Raw genomic sequence first — 18363 nt, forward strand, 5'->3', positions numbered from 1 at the left:
CCTCTATTGGTGTTAACTACCTTTCTCTTGGTGCAGGAAACTGCAGTTTATGGGGAAGACCCTTTATCTCTATGCTAATTCTTGCAAATGGAGTGTTGGGGTTGTTTGAAAATGGCTATTTCACCCACCTTTCCAACAAATCAGTTTGTAAAATGTCTGCCCTGCTAGAGCTGACCCGGTCAACTGTAAGTGCTGTTATTGTGAAGTTGAGACGTTTAGTAGTATCAACAGCTCAGCCGCGAAGTGGTAGGCCACACAAGCTCACAGAACGAGACCGGCGAGGACTGACGTTTCCAAATCATCTGCAACACTCACTACCGAGTTCCAAACTGCCTCTGGAAGCAACGTCAGCACAATAACTGTTTGTCAGGAGCTTCATGAAATAGGTTTCCATGGCCGAGCAGCCGCACACAAGCCTAAGATCACCATGTGCAATGCCAAGCGGTGGCTGGAGTGGTGTAAAACCTGCCCCCATTGGACTCTGTAGCAATGGAAACGTGTTCCCTGGAGTGATGAATCACGCTTCACCATCTGGCAAGTCCGATGGACTAATCTAGGTTTGGAGGATGCCAGGAGAATGCTACATGCCCCAATGCATAGTGTCAACGGTAAAGTTTGGTGGAGGAGGAGTAATGGTTTGTGGCTGTTTTTCATGGTTTGGGCTAGGCACCTTAGTTACAGTGAAGGGAAGTCTTAACGCTACAGAATACAATGCCATTCTAGTCGATTCTGTGCAGCCAACTTTGTGGCAACAGTTTGGGGAAGGCCCACATACTTTTGGCCATGTAGTGTTTGTGACGTAGTAGCAATTTTCGGCGACCACTTTTGGCTCGAACTACTGACTAAAAAAATAAACAAAAGTACCTGAAAATCTCTAACTTGATGGTTAGAGAAAGGCCTAAGCAGTTGATGATAATCAAGTGCTGCTCACAGCTCGGGTCCATGACTGTTTCATATCTACAGATATTGTCCTCATAGGAAAATATGAGATGAACTCTGTCACCATGCCCTGAGAGCGTTTTCTGTCATCTTAGAGACAGTTGTACTGCAGTATAGAACGTCTTCTATGTTACTGCTATTGTTGAAGCTATAGTTTCTAGTGCATACTGTATGCAGTGTGATAAAATCAACACTGCATACGATAGTCAGTGATATAATATAGCCTATCTCATTGTACTTTCTCCCCTCTGCTTCCTCCTGAAGGCTTTATTCAAAGGCAGATGGCATGAGAATCTGTATTAGTCCAAAATACCATATTCACAAGAAATATTTCCAGCATTTTTTCCAATGGGTACTGTCTACATGGTTGGAAAAAGTTAGTGTATCATCATTAGGGTTTAGGGCCATTACAGGGGGTGTCTGTGACACAAATACAGTGGACATTGTCCTACCAGCAGTCACTTCGTTATTGTTCATTCACTCCAACTCTACCTCTAATGTTGTACAACTGTTTTATGGATGCCACTTTTTAACCTCTTCTTCCACTGCATCTAAAGCCTTGTTTGTACCTGGTGCTAACATGCATCCGTATTCTGATTGGGCCCACATTGTAGCCATTGCGTCTACACATGGTACTAAAATGTGTCTCTTATTCGTCCACTGTGTTCGCATTGTGACCAGATATCCTGGTCCCTCCCTGTATGCAAATTGTTTGACAGATATTCTTTCAAAATAATATATATTTATTTTAAGACACATAATGATGCTATAAGTCAATGGTGTCACCTGTCAACTGTTTTAGAGGGCGGAATAATGATGATGTAAATGGTTTCACTGTCCAGAGCAGACTACACTTGTAAGATATACAGATACAATGCGAGTTTGACTACCTCTGGAGGTGGTCAGGAAGATGTGTATTTTAATGTATACACCCGTCTAAAAATGTGGGCACAATCACAATGTGGACAAGATCAGGACAAAGAGAGCATGTTAGAACCAAGTATAAACAGGGCTAGTGCCTTTTAACTCTACTCAACACAAACACTTTCATGTGTTTCTGCAGTCTTTACTTTCCATCCTATAATTTTTCACAAACCAAAACCTATGTTGTTGAAATGTGCCCTTTCCCTGAAAAGCTCATAAATAACCGTGGTGGTTGAATCACAAACAGGATGTTAATAGAATAAAGAGGAAGGTCTGAATGTGTCTTTGTAGTGATATTGGACATGGGGAAGTGATCGGAGTACTGTAATTGTTATGATAAAAACAGTATACTGTATGCTAAGGCTGTAATGATATGAATGGCACAGGGGTCAATTAGGGATTTATTAGGGATGTATTCCTTCCTTTCACCCAATAAGATCACACCCTGCTTCTGTCTGGTATTTTTGTTGGAAAGGCTCCCTCTGGCACCAAGTTACTTTTGAAGGAAAAGATTGGTATATTCAAATCATCCCATGGAAATGCTAGTGAGAGCTTATTTGTATTTTCCGTGCGAGATTATATCTGTCCTAGGCAAATACATTTCTTTTAGAGACCTGAAATGCAGTATTTGTATTGTGTTAGGTTGCATCCAGTTACACGTTTTAGTAATTCTTTGCTAGATTTTGACAAAAGAACATATCATGCTGTGAAATTGGCATTGATAAACAGAGGAGTAATTCAACATTTCACAATACAATTGACTGTATGTTTGTTTTACTCCATGTGTAACTCTGTGTCGTTGTATCTGTCGAACTGCTTTGCTTTATCTTGGCCAGGTCGCAATTGTAAATGAGAACTTGTTCTCAACTTGCCTACCTGGTTAAATAAAGGTAAAATAAATAAATAAAAAATACAAAATATGCAAAATAATGTAATTCTTGTAAAAACCCATAGCAATTTCATTAAAGAAATAATACATGAGGCCATTTATTTTAATTTCTCTCCTTTTCTATGACGTCTATAGCAGCGCTACTGATTGCTGCATGTCGCACCATCAAAGACGCTCAGGCTGACGCGCTGGCTGCTTTAGGTGGAAATGCCTTTTTTTCGACAATGGACCTTACCCCTGGCTACTTCAATGTGGAGATGCACATTGGATGACCAGAGATTCACAGCCTTTACATCACCGTTTGGATTTTATGAATACAACCATATTCCATAGGGGTTATGTAACAGTGTAACATTCATGAGGATGATGCTAAACATCTTCGGAGATCAGAACTTTCTTAGCCTGCTGTGTTACCTTGATGATGTCTTGGTCTATGCGCCCACTGAAGACCTCGGTTCTGCAGGGACTGGAAATGGTCTTTGAACGTCTTAAGGCCCACAACTTCAAGCTCAACCTGAAACGGTGTCACTTTTGATGTTGGGGCATATCATTTGACATTTTTTATTTAACCTTTTATTTAACTAGGCAAGTCTGTTAAGAACAAATTCTTGTCGTCAGTGCGGATGGTGTAGCTACAGATCCTGAGAAAAGTGAAGGCCATTGCAGGCGTGACGGAAGTTGACCTGATGGAAGACGGAACTGACATCCCCTCTCAGAATAAACTAAGGTTGTTCCCCTGGATGGTGGTGTATTACCAACAGTTAATTGAAGGATGCTTGACCATCGCAAAGCTTCTCTTTTAGATGACAACTGGGCACAAGGCTCCACACTGCAAGAGACGCTCACCTGTCAAGAAGATGACGGCAGCTGCCTGGACAACAGAGTGCAAGCAGGTCTTCCTCCAGCTAAAGCAAGCCTTGCTGGACAAGATCTTGTTGGCCCACCCCAACTTCGACAAACCCTTCCTCTCTGTGGAGGCATCCAGCAATGGTCTAGATGCTGTACTTTAGCCTTCACAAGCAAGTCACTCATGATGGCCAGTTTCATCATAACGCTTGATGTTTTTTGTGACTGCACTTGAAGAAACTTAAGTTCTTAAAATGTTCAACATTGACTGACCTTTGTCTTAAAGTAATGATGGAATGTCATTTCTCTTTGCTTATTTGAGCTATTTTTGCCATAAAATGTACTTTTGCCAAATAGGGGTATCTTCTGTATACCCCCCTACCTTGTCACAACACAACTGATTGGCTCAAACGCATTAAAAAGGAAAGAAATTCCACAAATGAACTTTTAACAAGGCACACCTGTTAATTAAAATGCATTCCAGGTGACTACCTCATGAAGCTGGTTGAGAGAATGCCAAGAGTGTGAAAAGCTGTCATAAGGTTGGCTACTTTGAAGAATCTTAAATGTAAAATATATTTGGATTTGTTTAACACTTTTTTGGTTACTACATGATTCCATATGTGTTATTTCATAGTTTTGATGTCTTCACTATTATTAATGAATGTAGAAAATGGTACAAATAAAGAAAAACCCTTGAATGAGTAGATGTTTCCAAACTTTTGACTGGTAATGTACATCCTGACAAAAACTAAGGTTAAAGCTTGTGAGCAGAGACGGGTTGCCAAGCTGGCACCGTATGAGTTTGACATTAAGTACTGTACATCCCTGGTCCGAAAAATGTGACCAAAGCAGCAGCTATTCTTCCTGGGGTCCTGCAAAATTAAGGCAGTTTATACCATTTTAAAAACATTACAATACCTTCACAGATTTCACAACACACTGTGTGCCCTAAGGCCCCTAATCCACCACTACCACATATCTACAGTACTAAATCCATGTGTGTGTGTGTGTGTGTAGTGCATATGTCATCGTGTGTGTGTGTGTGTGATGCAGGGTAGTAATGTTTTGAGTTGGGATTATGCTTCATTATTTAGCTAGCTAACTAGCTAGCTACATGTCTAAACAAAAGACTCCACTATGCAAGTAACCATTTCACCACACCTTCTGTATCCTGTTCATGTGAGAAATTAACAGATTTTATTTGATAGACTGTAGTATGTATCTACCAGAGATGGTAACGTGAAGAACAACATGACCTGCACCAAAGTCAAAATAGGATATAACGTTAGGCCAACGTTATATGTTAGGCCAACGTGTCCATGTTCTAAAATTCTCTGGTAAAATGCCCGGCTTTTGTCTGTAATTAGAGTAGCGATGAGCTTTCAATTGGATTAATACAGCAAATGCTATAGGTAAATTATGTAGATACAGTAGCAAACAAATACTCACACTGTACACAGAATATAAATCACTACTTGATTTCCTGACTAACCATGCTATCATCACCCATAGTAATTGGAGGCAATCTCTACCTACTCCCATGTTCACATGGTAAACGACGAGACATTCTTGTTGGATTTGTTGGATCCGTCGGTGGACTTGTGTGCTGGGATATAGAGGTCAGAGGTCATGCGTGAGGAGCGTCCAGATGGGTAGATGTACTTCCTGCCCATGCACCACAGGTCCTCCAGGATCTTCCTGAAGTGGCTCCTGAACTTGACCCCGATGAAGGCATACAGGATGGGGTTGAGGCAGCAGTGGAGGTAGGCCAGGCTCCTGGTGATGGTGAGGGTGGTAAGGATAATCTTCTCTACCTCACACTCCCTCTGCTGGAACAGCGCCACCGTGTGGTAGAGTAGCACCACATTGTAGGGCAGGTGGCACACGATGAAGACCAACACCACGGCTAATACCACACGAACCGCCTGAAGAGAAGATGGGAAACTTAATTGACCCAATAAGAGACATTTACTTGGACACAAATATATTCTTATAATTAAACATTCCAATTCTATGACTGGAATTTTGGTGGATACTTAAACCTTGTGTCTCTGGGTGCTTTGGGTCCTCAGTAGGGTCCATAGGATGGTGGCATAGCAGAGAACCATGGCCAGGAGGGGCAGGAAGAACCCCATGGCCACCTGCAGGCTAGGCACCAGCACCTTCATCAGCCGGGCGGTCCTGTTACTTTGGAACTGCTCCTGACACACGGTTATAGTCCCTTCCAGCAAGATGGTCTCCTCAACCCGCTCATTGTAGATGACTGTGGGGACGGACAGGGCTATGGCCAGAGCCCAGATGGCTGTACAGATTAGGCGGCTATAGATCAGGTTCTTGGACCGGAGGCCAAAGGAGCGCCTGGCCTGGACGATGGAGATGTAACGGTCTCCACTGATGCAGGCCAGCAGGAGCATGCCACTGTACAGGTTGATGCTGTAGGCTCCTCTCAAAGCCTTATAAATTAAAATAATGAATGAAGAAAAACATTATTGTCCATGCAATGTGGAAAGGAAGAAATGTTGAACATTAGAACCTGTATTGGGAACTTCATTAGGAATTGTGAGAACTCCATACCTTGCAGGCCACTGAGCCCATGCTCCAGTCATGCTGCTCATTGTAAATTATGAGAGGTAGGGCCACGATGAAGAGCAGGTCTGCCACCGCCACGTTCAGAAGGTACACGTCCGTCATGGTCTTGGCTTTCTTGTAGAAGGCATATGTGACTATCACCAATGCATTGCCACAGAAACCGAATGCACAGATGAAGGAATGGAAGTAGGTCTGTATGACTATCTCCATATCACGGTTGGGATTCAGGTTACAGATATATTCGTTACCATCTGGATAATCTTTAGTGTCGTTTTCTGTGATGTCATAATCATATGCATCTGTGAACGTCTCATTCATGTTTTATCACCTGTGGAGAAGACATATTTTGCTGTAGAAAATAGTCGTCTTCTATAATGATTTAGTCATTCAATTACTCTTTAATGTTGTACAATCAAGTCCATGACAAAAAAAGAAGAGATAAACATCACAGTATTTGTGAACTAGCCTGTAGCTACAATGTGACATTTCTTATTTTACACATACTGTAGAGCGCTGCAACTTGGACTCTGGGATAGATGTAACATAGTAAATGTAAATCTGTCTCCCTCCATTTAGTATGATATGTTACATTTCGTATGGTATGTATTCATTTGTGGATGTCCATCATCCATTTTGTACATGTCCATCATCCAATTTGTACATTATGTTAAGAATTTGCAATATATACACTACAGGTCAAAAGTTTTAGAACACCTACTCATTCAAGGGTTTTTCTTTATTTTACTATTTTCTACATTGTAGAATAATTGTGAAGATATCACAACTATGAAATAACACATGGAATCATGTAATAACCAAAGAAGTGTTCATCAAATCAAAATATATTTTATATTTGAGATTCTTCAAATAGCTACCCTTTGCCTCGATGACAGCTTTTCACACTCTTGGCATTCTCTCAACCAGCCTCCCCTGGAAGGCTTTTTCCAACAGTCTTGAAGGAGTTCCCACAAATGCTGAGCACTTGTTGGCTGCTTTTCCTTCAATCTGCGGTTCGACTCATCACAAACTATCTCAATTTGGTTGCGTTTGTGGAGGATTGTGGAGGCCAGGTCATCTGATGCAGCACTCCATCACTCTCCTTCTTGGTAAAATTGCCCTTACAAAGCCTGGAGGTGTGTTGGGTCATTGTCCTGTTTAAAAACAAATGATAGTCCCACTAAGCCCAAACCAGATGGGATGGTGTATTGCTGCAGAATGCTGTGGTAGCCATGCTGGTTAAGTGTGCCTTGAATTCTAAATAAATCACAGACACTAACCAGCAAAGCACCCCCGCCCATAACACCTCCTCCTCCATGCTTTACAGTAGGAAATACACATGCGGAGATCATGTTTATTTCCCATTTGGACTCCAGACCAAAGGACAGATTTCCACCAGTCTAATGTCCATTGCTCGTGTTTATTGGCCCAAGCAAGTCTTCTTCTTATTGGTGTCCTTTAGTAATGGTTTCTTTGCAGCAATTCGACCATAAAGGCCTGATTCACACAGTCTCCTCTGAACAGTTGATGTTGATGTATCTGTTACTTGAACTCTGTGGAGCATTTATTTGGGCTGCAATTTCTGAGGCTGGTAACTAATGAACTTATCCTGTGCAGCAGAGGTAACTCTGGGTCTTCCATTCATGTGGCGGTCCTCATGAGAGCCAGTTTCATGATAGTGCTTGATGGTTTTTGCGACTGCACTTGAAACTTTCAAAGTTCTTGAAATGTTCCGCATTGACTGACATTTGTGTCTTAAAGTAATGATGGACTGTTGTTTCTCTTTGCTTATTTGAGCTTTTCTTGCCATGAAATGGACTTTTACCAAATAGGGCTATTGTCTGTATACCCCCCTACCTTGTCATATATAAAATGTTTAACACTTTTTTGGTTACTACATGATTCCATATGTGTTATTTCATAGTTTCGATGTTTTCACTATTATTCTACATTGTAGAAAATAGTAAAAATAAAGAAAAACCCTTGAATGAGTAGGTGTTCTAAAACTTTTGACCGGTAATGTATATTTTCTGAATTCCACTTTGTTGTGGCCAGGGGCCACACACACACACACACATCCTAAAATTGCATTTGGACCCCCACCCCACAGTTTATCATTGCATTGTGATACAAAAAGCGGCATCGGTGTGCTTTAGTACCAGAGCAGTCAGGCTGTTTGGCGGTTTCAGTCGAGTGGATTTAGGACCGCAGGGACACCACTTTGTTTTGTCCGGTTTCAACAGAAGTAAATGAATTTGGCTCATTTTCGCCAGTTGGATAACGCCAAATGTTGGCTAATTGCCAAAAGTTGGCTAAATCAATTGCCCAATTCACAGTCAGTGATCACAGCCCCAATCACAGTCAATGTAACATTATTGATTTGTCAGTTTCCCTAGCTAATTCCCTACTTTTCACACTGGCACGGTATAAACAGCTCTACAGCCTTCACTGTCATGTCTTAGCAGGATCAAATGGTGACAGGTGTCCCAGCCGGGTCAGACAGCCAGGGAAGACCAGTCTTCGGAGCGGAGGTGAATTTTGAAGTATATTATCACAATCAGTGAATGGATACAAAGTTCCATCTTGAGTTGATAGGTAGGTTACAGTCTGGGATCTGGGAATAATGGTCATTTCAATTATTGAACCATTGATTCTATTCTTGGATAATATAATGTATAAATGTACACCAGGATCAGATGGTGACAGGGGTCTCAGCAGGGTCAGGGAAGCAGGGATGACCCGTCTGTGATGGCTTTGAGGTACATTTTTGCAGATGTTGCATCTTTATTCTCTCTGCGCAGCAAACACTGGACAAGCCAGGAGCTTCAAAGATTGAAACTATTTTAAAACAGTGTGACAAACTTCTAAAGTTGATTTCCAAACTGTATCAAGGGTTGACAGAGGCTTTTACCGATGACACAAACAAAATGTGAGGAAGAGCTGGGAGACACTACTGATGATGATGATGATGATGATGAATGGATACAGATATGTTTGAATAACCAATCATGTACATATCATCTCAGACAGAAATTACTTTAGTTCAAGACCATCCATAGAAACTGAACACCATGCACTCAGATATGTAATTCCTCTACTGGAGGTATAAAAGACAAAAGGGGATATATTTCAATGTTATTGCATATGTTATGCTCTGGTGAATGCTGAGCGAATTCTGGCAAAGAGTGTGTTATTTTATCTTAGCATGTCTACAGATTCTCCCTCCCTGTTTTTGTTTGCATGGAAATGTTGATACTGGAGACTGTTATCAGAAGAAACAGTGTAACCTAGCATTTACAGTATAGCGGGTATGAAATGCATTGCAATTAATTGGAATGTTTGTTATCCTCCCACAATGTCAAAATGGATGGCAGAAATGAAAAGTTATGTGTCACTAGATTTGATTTATTACAAGGGTATACTGTGCAAATTTCATAAGGTCTGGATGCCTTACAGCATTCCATATATGTGGACACCTGCTCGTCGAACATCTCCAAAATCATGGACATTAATATGGAGTTGGTCCCCCCTTTGCTGCTTTAACAGCCTCCACTCTTCTGGGAAGGCTTTCCACTAGATGTTGGAACATTGCTGCGGGGACTTGCTTCCATTCAGCCATAAGAACATTTGTGAGGTCGGGCACAGATGTTGGGTGATTAGGCCTGGATTGCAGTCGGCGTTCCAATTCATCCCAAAGGTGCTCGATGGGGTTGAGGTTAGGGCTCTGTGCAGGCCAGTCAAGTTCTTCCACACTACTCTCAACAAACAATTTCTGTATGGACTACGTTTTGTGCACGGGGGCATTGTCATACTTCAATCTATAAGTATATTTTTTTTGTCTCTTTATCTTTTGTGGTCTAGTACTATCTTTGTGTTAGCTAGGGCCATCTACTTTAACTGCTGCCTGTCTTCCCAGTGGCCTACTGGCAGTGTGAACTGCTGACTGTGCAGAATTTGCCGATAGTTATAGACACATCAACCAGGATTGTGGGGGTGGGGACAAATTAGCAATTAGTACAGGGAAGTGTGCTCTCCACCTGTGCTAGGCTATTAGCAATTAGAGTTAGTTCTTCAGTCTCCCCTAGTTTCTCAGCAGCATCTGTAAGTGTCGGTCATGTCAGTGGCGGTTTTGTCTTAAAACTAAGACCGTAGCCGAAACAAAGGCGGTTTGAGTTATTCTGAAGAGTTCGAGGAAGGAAAGAGAGGAAGGCTCCACACCACTCTCTCACCTGAGTATTTTGCCTAGTTATTTACAGATTATCAAATGTTGCTCTTTTGTAGCTTTGTCAACTATGTATGTGTTTTCTATACCTTCGCACCTCTCCCTGTAGGCTTTACACAAGCTCCCCACCCCTTGGCTGCAATCCTTCTAATTTAGTGTACCCTGCGCGCACAACCCAAGTGGAATTCCGAGTCTCAGGCAGCATTTGGAACTGCCGATCTGTGGTCAAGAACGCCGAGTTCATCTCAGCCTATGCTACTGTCGTGTCTTTGGCTATGCCGGATTAAGTGATATGACATGCTATTCTATAAATTCCTTTCTTTGTAATTAATATTACCTGATTGAGCTAATCATGTAAATATAATTAACTACAAAGTCGGGGCACCACAAAATAATATTTATAGAGCTGTTATCTTCGGAATAAACTCTTAGACCTAGTAATATTTTACATCAATAGCAGTCAATATTAATCGTCCCCTTTATTTCAGTCTCATCTGAAAGTTGTAAATTCTTGGTTGTCTTCACGAACCCTGGCTAACAAGTTGAATCAGCAATACAAAATTGTTTAATTATTTATTTACTAAATACCTAACTAATCACACAGAATTAATCCTACCTTGATTACAAATTACGTCATAAAGGAAAACGTCCCTAGCGGACGGAACAGATATGACACCTGGTTACACAAAAGAAAAGGGGGCTGGGTTCGAGCGGGAAGACGGAGGAACAAAGGGAGAAGCAATGTCTCTATCGTAAATACAGTATTTTATGCATTCTAAATTACCGCCCATTTGGAAAAGGAAAATGCAATAAATATTTACTCTGAGCTGCGCTTCGGTAGGTTGGTGGTAGATGGAAGGCCGTGTTGCCCAACCGAGTCCTTTGAAGAATGTGGGGGTAAAATGGATACGTTGTAGTAACGTTGTTGTGTGGTAGACGGGATACTCTGTCTGTGCTTTCCTTGCCCACGTTTGCAGCTGCTGTTGCTAACTCAAAGGCTAGGATCACTTCTGTAGTGAATAAGAGTTCAAAGTTCATACCTTTCGCAACCAAAGCTCATGCCGAGGTTGGCTTCGTTCTGTAGTTATTATCTGAACCATTCTGACATCGGACCGTCGTCCTCACATCCTCGGAACAGATAACATGTTAGTACTTTTAACATATGGACTGGCGTCCTCACATCCTCGGAACAGGAGGTTACATTTTCGTCAAGGCTTTATATAGTGGAGCGAGAAGGGTGTGTTTGAAAAGTTTTATAACCCATGTCTCTTCACAGGGGCGGGCCACTGATTGAGCAGAGCCCTAACCTTATGAAAACCCAAATCTCTCATTTGGAAGCTAAAATTACATTTAATCTTTTCACCAATAATTTTATAGTCAACAATTTAAATTAAACAACAAATCCATGTGAATCCGAATAACTACAATGTGCAGACTTTCCACTGTAGAGTTTGTCATCCTATCATTGATGAGAATGTCTCAGATGACAACCGAACTGACATATTCATTAAGTACCACCGCATATGTTCAATTAGTCGGATTATCAGAATATAGTTCATTTTCCCAAACCTTCTGATCTTCCCAGAATCTCTATGTTAACCAAAGGATTTTCAAATGTCACATCAGTAGGGTAGAGAGAAGAAAAAGGGGGGAGAAGTATTTATGACTGTCATAAACATACCCCCAGGCCAACGTCATGACACTGCTCTTCAGTCCCTTAACTTTTTGCCCTGACAGAGACATGGATCACCCTAGAGAACACTGCTACTCCAGCTACTCTTTCTTCTTTCTTCCCTCCTACCTCTCTGTGAACGACTTTGTCCACCACTGGAAATAAAGGTTGACTACAAGACCATGGTGCTTACCGCGCTCCAGCAGGTATATTTCACTGGTCATCCCCGAAGCCAACACCTCCTTTGGCCGCCTTTCCTTCAAGTTCTCTGCTGCCAATGACTGGAACGAATTGCAAAAATTACTGAAGCTGGAGTCTTATTAACCTACAAAGCATTACATGGGCTTGCTCCTACCTATCTTTCTGATTTGGTCCTGCCATATATACCTACACGTATGCTACGGTCACAAGACGCAGGCCTCCTAATTGTCCCTAGAATTTCTAAGCAAACAGCTGGAGGCAGGGCTTTCTCCTATAGAGCTCCATTTTTATTGAATGGTCTGCCTACCCATGTGAGAGACGCAGACTCAGTCTCATCCTTTAAGTCTTTATTGAAGACTCATCTCTTCAGTAGGTCCTATGATTGAGTGTAGTCTGGCCCAGGAGTGTGAAGGTGAACGGAAAGGCACTGGAGCAACGAATCGCCCTTGCTGTCTCTTCCTGGCCGGTTCCCCTCTCTCCACTGGGATTCTCTGCCTCTAACCCAATTACAGGGGCTGAGTCACTGGCTTACTGGTGCTCTTCCATGCCTTCCCTAGGAGGGGTGCGTCACTTGAGTGGGTTGAGTCACTGACGTGGTCTTCCTGTCTGGGTTGGTGCCCCCCCTTGGGTTGTGCCATAGCGGAGATCTTTGTGGGCTATACTCGGCCTTGTCTCAAGATGGTAAGTTGGTGGTTGAAGATATCCCTCTAGTGGTGTGGGGACTGTGCTTTGGCAAAGTGGGTGGGGTTATATCCTGCCTGTTTGACCCTGTCCGGGGGTATCATTAGATGGGGCCACAGTGTCTCCTGACCCCTCCTGTCTCAGCCTCCAGTATTTATGCAGCAGTAGTTTGTGTCGGGGGGCTAGGGTCTGTTATATCTGGAGTATTTTTCCTGTCTTATCCGGTCCTGTATGAATTTAAGTATGCTCTCTCTAATTCTCTCTTTCTCTCTTTCTTTCTCTCTCTAAGGAGGACCTGAGCCCTAGGACCATGCCTTAAGACTACCTGGCATGATGACTCCTTGTTGTCCCCAGTCCACCTGGCCGTGCTGCTGCTCCAGTTTCAACTGTTCTGCCTGCGGCTATGGAACTCTGACCTGTTCACTGTAATTACTATTATTTGACCATGCTGGTCATTTATGAACATTTGAACATCTTGGCCAAGTTCTGTTATAATTTCTACCCGGCACAGCCAGAAGAGGACTGGCCATCCCTCAGCCTGGTTCCTCTCTGGGTTTGTTCCTAGGTTAAGGCCTTTCTAGGGAGTTTTTCCTAGCTACCATGCCTCTACACCTGCATTGCTTACTGTTTGGGGTTTTAGGCTGGGTTTCTGTACAGCACTTTGATATATCAGCTGATGTAAGAAAGGCTTTATAAATAAATTTGATTTTATAATAGATACTCAGACACATTGTACAGGGCATCTGACTAAAACGGGTCAAAGTGGTGCTAGTGGAGCCTGCTGGTCATAATCAAAGATAAGCACATTGAGAATGAGCTCACAGACTGTTATCAGGAGTCAACACTAATAGTACTATGGTTTCACTTCTGTTTGATAAGAATTAAAAAAATGACTGAAAAGAGTTGGAGGGGAAAAACATTGAACTACATACACCATATTACACAGTTGAAGTCGGAAGTGTACATATACTTAGGTTGGAGTCATTAAATCTCGTTTTTCAACCACTCCACACATTTCTTGTTAACAGACTATTGTTTTGGCAAGTCGATTAGGACATCTACTTTGTGCATGACACAAGTAATTTTTCCAACAATTGTTTACAAACAGATTTTTCACTTATAATTCACAGTATCACAATTCCAGATGGTCAGAAGTTTACATACACTAAGTTGACTGTGCCTTTAATAAACAGCTTGAAAAATTCCAGAAAATGATGTCATGACTTTAGAAGCTTCTGATTCTAAAACTTCTAATTGACATCATTTGAGTCAATTGGAGGTGTACCTGTGGATGTATTTCAAGGCGTACCTTCAAACTCAGTGCCTCATTGCTTGACATCATGGGGAAATCAAAAGAAATCAGCCAAGACCTCAGAAAAAAAATGTAGCCCTCCACAAGTCTGGTTCATCCTTGGGAGCAATTTCCAAATGCCTGAAGGTACCATGTTCATCTGTACAAACAGTAGTACGCAAGTATAAACACCATGGCACCACGCAGCCGGAAGGAGACGCGTTCTGTCTCCTAGAGATGAACGTACTTTGATGCGAAAAGTGCAAATCAATACCAGAACAACAGCACAAAAATATCTAAATACACATTAAAACAAGAAGCCACTGCTCCAAAACCGCCATAAAAAAGCCAGACTACGGTTTACAACTGCTCTGCTCATGGGGACAAAGATCTTACCTTTTGGAGAAATGCCCTCTGGTCTGATGAAACAAAAATAGAATTGTTTGGCCACAATGACCATCGTTATGTTCGGAGGAAAAAGGGGGAGGCGTGCAAGGGTGCTTTGCAGCAGGAGGGACTGGTGCACTTCACAAAATAGATGGCATTATGAGGTGGGAAAATGATGTGGATATATTGAAGCAACTTCTCAAGACATTAGTCAGGAAGTTAAAGCTTGGTCACAAATGGGTCTTCCAAATGGACAATGACACCAAGCATACTTCCAAATTTGTGGAAAAATGGCTTAAGGACAACAAATTCAAGGTATTGGAGTGGCCATCACAAAGCCCTGACCTCAATCCTATAGAAAATGTGTGGGCAGAACTGAAAAAGCAAGTGTGTGCAAGGAGGCCTATAAACCTGACTCAGTTACACCAGCTCTGTCAGAAGGAATGGGCCAAAATTCACCCAACTTATTGTGGGAAGCTTGTGGAAGGGTACCCGCAACGTTTGTCCCAAGATCAACAATTTAAAGGCAATGCTACCAAATACTCATTGAGTGTATGTAAACTTCTGACCCACTGGGAATGTGATTAAATAAATAAAAGCTGAAATAAATCATTCTCTCTACTATTATTCTTACCTTTCACATTCTTAAAATAAAGTGGTGATACTAACTGACCTAAGACAGGGAAGTTTTACTAAATGCAGGTATTGTGAAAAACTGAGTTTAAATGTATTTTGCTAAGGTGTATGTAAACTTCCGACTTCAACTGTGTACACAGTGGGTTCTGAAATGATTGACACCTTTGATAAAGAAGAGCAAAAATGACTGTATAAAATAAACGATTCAAATACAGAGCTATATTGTAAGCAAAAAATCGTTTGCTCAGAGAGAAGGAGAGATTCTCTTGAACATGTAATAGTTATGTCACACATGCAGCTAACAAAAATATATGGGAATTTCTGCTCTACTCAATTACAACCATACTAATTGCAACATTACAGCTAAAATGGAAGTGGCAAGTGGAAGGAGGAAAGTAAGAAACGTGTCTCTCGGCATTAAAGACCAAAATTGTCTAAAGAAAATTGTGATGAATAAAAAAGTATATATGGGGGATTGGAAATGATGCAAAATATTACATTGATGGAATCTACAATCAATCTGCACTATTAAAGCTGATCTACCCCTAAAAAAACAACAAAGGGTCAAAATTGACACCCCTGTTTTCAATACCTTTCAATACTTCAACAATAACAGCACTGAGCCGTTCAACTAAAATGTTTTATGAATTGAAGAACACATTGGGCCGGTTCTTTTATTTATTTATATTTTTGTACTTTTAGTCCTTTTTCTCCCCAATTTCGTGGTATCCAATTGTCTCATCGCTGAAACTCCATATGGACTCGAGAGAGAGAGAGAGAGAGAGAGAGAGAGAGAGAGAAAGAGGCATAGGTCGAGAGCCGTGCGTCCTCCAAAACACAACCCAACCAAGCTGCACTGCTTCTTGACACAATGCCCACTTAACCCGTAAGCCAGCGTCACCAATGTGTCAGAGGAAACATTGTGCACCTGGTGACCGTGTCAACGTGCACTGCGCCCGGCCCTCCACAGGAGTTTGTGCAATGGGACAAGGACATCCCTGCTGGGCAAATAGTGCATCGCCCCATGGGTCTCCTGGTTGCGGTCAGCTGCGACAGGGCCTAGACTTGAAGCCAGAATCTCTAGTGGCACTGGGACAGATTCTTTGACCATTGCTCCATACAGAATCCTTTCAGATCCTTGATACCCTTCATCTGCGCTTCGGGACTGTCCTCTTCAATTCAAACCATAGGTTTTCAATGGGTTTCAAGTCTGGAGCCTGAGATGGCCAAATGTAGAATTTTGTGGCCAATTAACCATTTCTTTGTGGAGTTTGATGTGCATGGCCAAAGAGCTCTATTTTCATGTCATCTAACCTAAGTACCGGAAATGATTTGATATTGAGATAAAAACGGCTGCATTAGACCTTTTAAAGTTTGTTCGATCATATCAGACCACAAGTCCAAGACCACTATGATGACACACCAAATGTGTTTGATGGATTCTTTTTGTCTTCTTCTAATGCCTCTTAGGGGAAAAGTGATCCAAAAGTAACGGAAAGTAATCAAAAAATGACGTTACTGATTACAATTTTGGACATTTAACTACATAGTAACTGTAGCGGACTACATGTAGGAAATAACCTACTCAACCCTGCTTGAGTTTTGATGTGCCACATTCATTGCCGAACATTTTTATTTTCAGTTGTAACTGAGAACTAGATTATTTCAATTACATTTAGTAAATGATCAGTACATACCTGTAGAAAAGTCGTTGGGAGAACAGGTTGCTGGGATACAAAACAATTGATGAAGTACTTTCTGGCCAGGTTTTCTCCAAAATAAAGTCCTCCAAGTCAAATCAGACAAAGGCTGGTCAATCCTGTAAACTACGATGCCTAGAAATATGAGCTTGAGTTGAGAGTACTCCTGTTATAGCAACTACAACAACAGGCTACCTGACTCTCTTGGCAGACTGAAGTTACTGTTTGTTTGTGTGGTGGGGAGGTGGACACAGAGGTTCAGTGTGGTTGGTTGTGTATTTACTGGGAGGTGGAATCCCCACAGCTAACTGCATAGCTTATCTGATCAATGCTTATCTCATCTCTCCTCTTTTGGTCTTGTCTCCTGCACATCTAAATCCCACCTGTGTTCAAAGATACAGAAAGGCTTTCATGTAACACACGCTCTGAAATGAAACAGTACACAGTATGGCATCCCTGGGACATTCCCAGCTTCATATTAAAATCTAACTTTTACAGTTTGAGCACACAACAAGCACTGGTCATGTTTATAATTAGATGAATTGACATTCATGTGAACATGGACCCTAGCCCAACACCCTAGGAACAGCATCTGAAAGGATATGATGGGAATAAGCACTATGGCAATAGCATTCCTTATACTTATTAAATCCTTTCCAAAAGTGAATAGGGCTGGGATCCATGTGAATGAATTACTGTAATGTATTTGAAACTTGAACTTCCCCAATATGGCCAGCAGGGAGGGCCAACATATCTGAAATGTATGTATGCTTTTACAACTATTGAGACAAGTTTTGCCCAGTGATTAGGCTTTTACGGCACACAATTCCCACTTGACACAGTTTGGATATAACTTTTTTTAAACTTTTATATCGTATAGTATCATATGTCTTACTCGGTCATACAATAGATTAAGAATTGAATGCCAGGCCTCCCGATTGGTGCAGTGGTCTAAGGCACTGCATCGCAGTGCTTGCTGTGCCACTAGAGATCCTGGTTTGAGTCCGGGCTCTGTCGCAGCCGGCCGCGGCCGGGATACCCATGGGGCAGCGCACAATTGGCCCAGTGTCATCTGAGTTAGGGGAGGGTTTGGTCGGCACCAATGTTCTTGTCCCATCGCGCACTAGCGACTCCTGTGGCGGGCCAGGCACAATGCACACTGACACGGTCGCCAGGTGTACGGTGTTTCCAAAGACACATTTCGGGTTAAGTGGGAGTTGTGTCAAGAAGCAGTGCGGCTTGGCTTGGTTGTGTTTCGGAGGACGTACAGCTCTCAACCTTCGCCTCTCCCAAGTCCGTATAGGAGTTGCAGCGATGTAACTACCAATTGGATACCATGAAATTGAGAGGAAAAGGGGTAAATATATATAATAAATGAAAAATAAG

At 42.0% G+C, this 18363-nt stretch overlaps 1 protein-coding gene across 1 annotated transcript; it reads right to left on the minus strand.

Annotated features, from left to right (window-relative positions):
- Window positions 1–4778: 4778 nt before the first annotated feature.
- Window positions 4779–17205, minus strand: LOC109893970 (C-C chemokine receptor type 6). The gene is made up of 4 exons (XM_020487183.2): window positions 16975–17205; window positions 6176–6518; window positions 5644–6054; window positions 4779–5526 (listed from the first exon to the last, which is right to left on the minus strand). Exons 2-4 carry the CDS (start codon window positions 6506–6508, stop codon window positions 5146–5148), a joined length of 1125 nt encoding a protein of 374 aa, XP_020342772.1. The 5' UTR covers window positions 6509–6518; window positions 16975–17205; the 3' UTR covers window positions 4779–5145.
- Between the last annotated feature and the right edge of the window lie 1158 nt (window positions 17206–18363).

This window comes from Oncorhynchus kisutch, linkage group LG7 (genome assembly GCF_002021735.2).
Source record: "Oncorhynchus kisutch isolate 150728-3 linkage group LG7, Okis_V2, whole genome shotgun sequence".
Taxonomy (NCBI): Eukaryota; Metazoa; Chordata; class Actinopteri; order Salmoniformes; family Salmonidae; genus Oncorhynchus; species Oncorhynchus kisutch.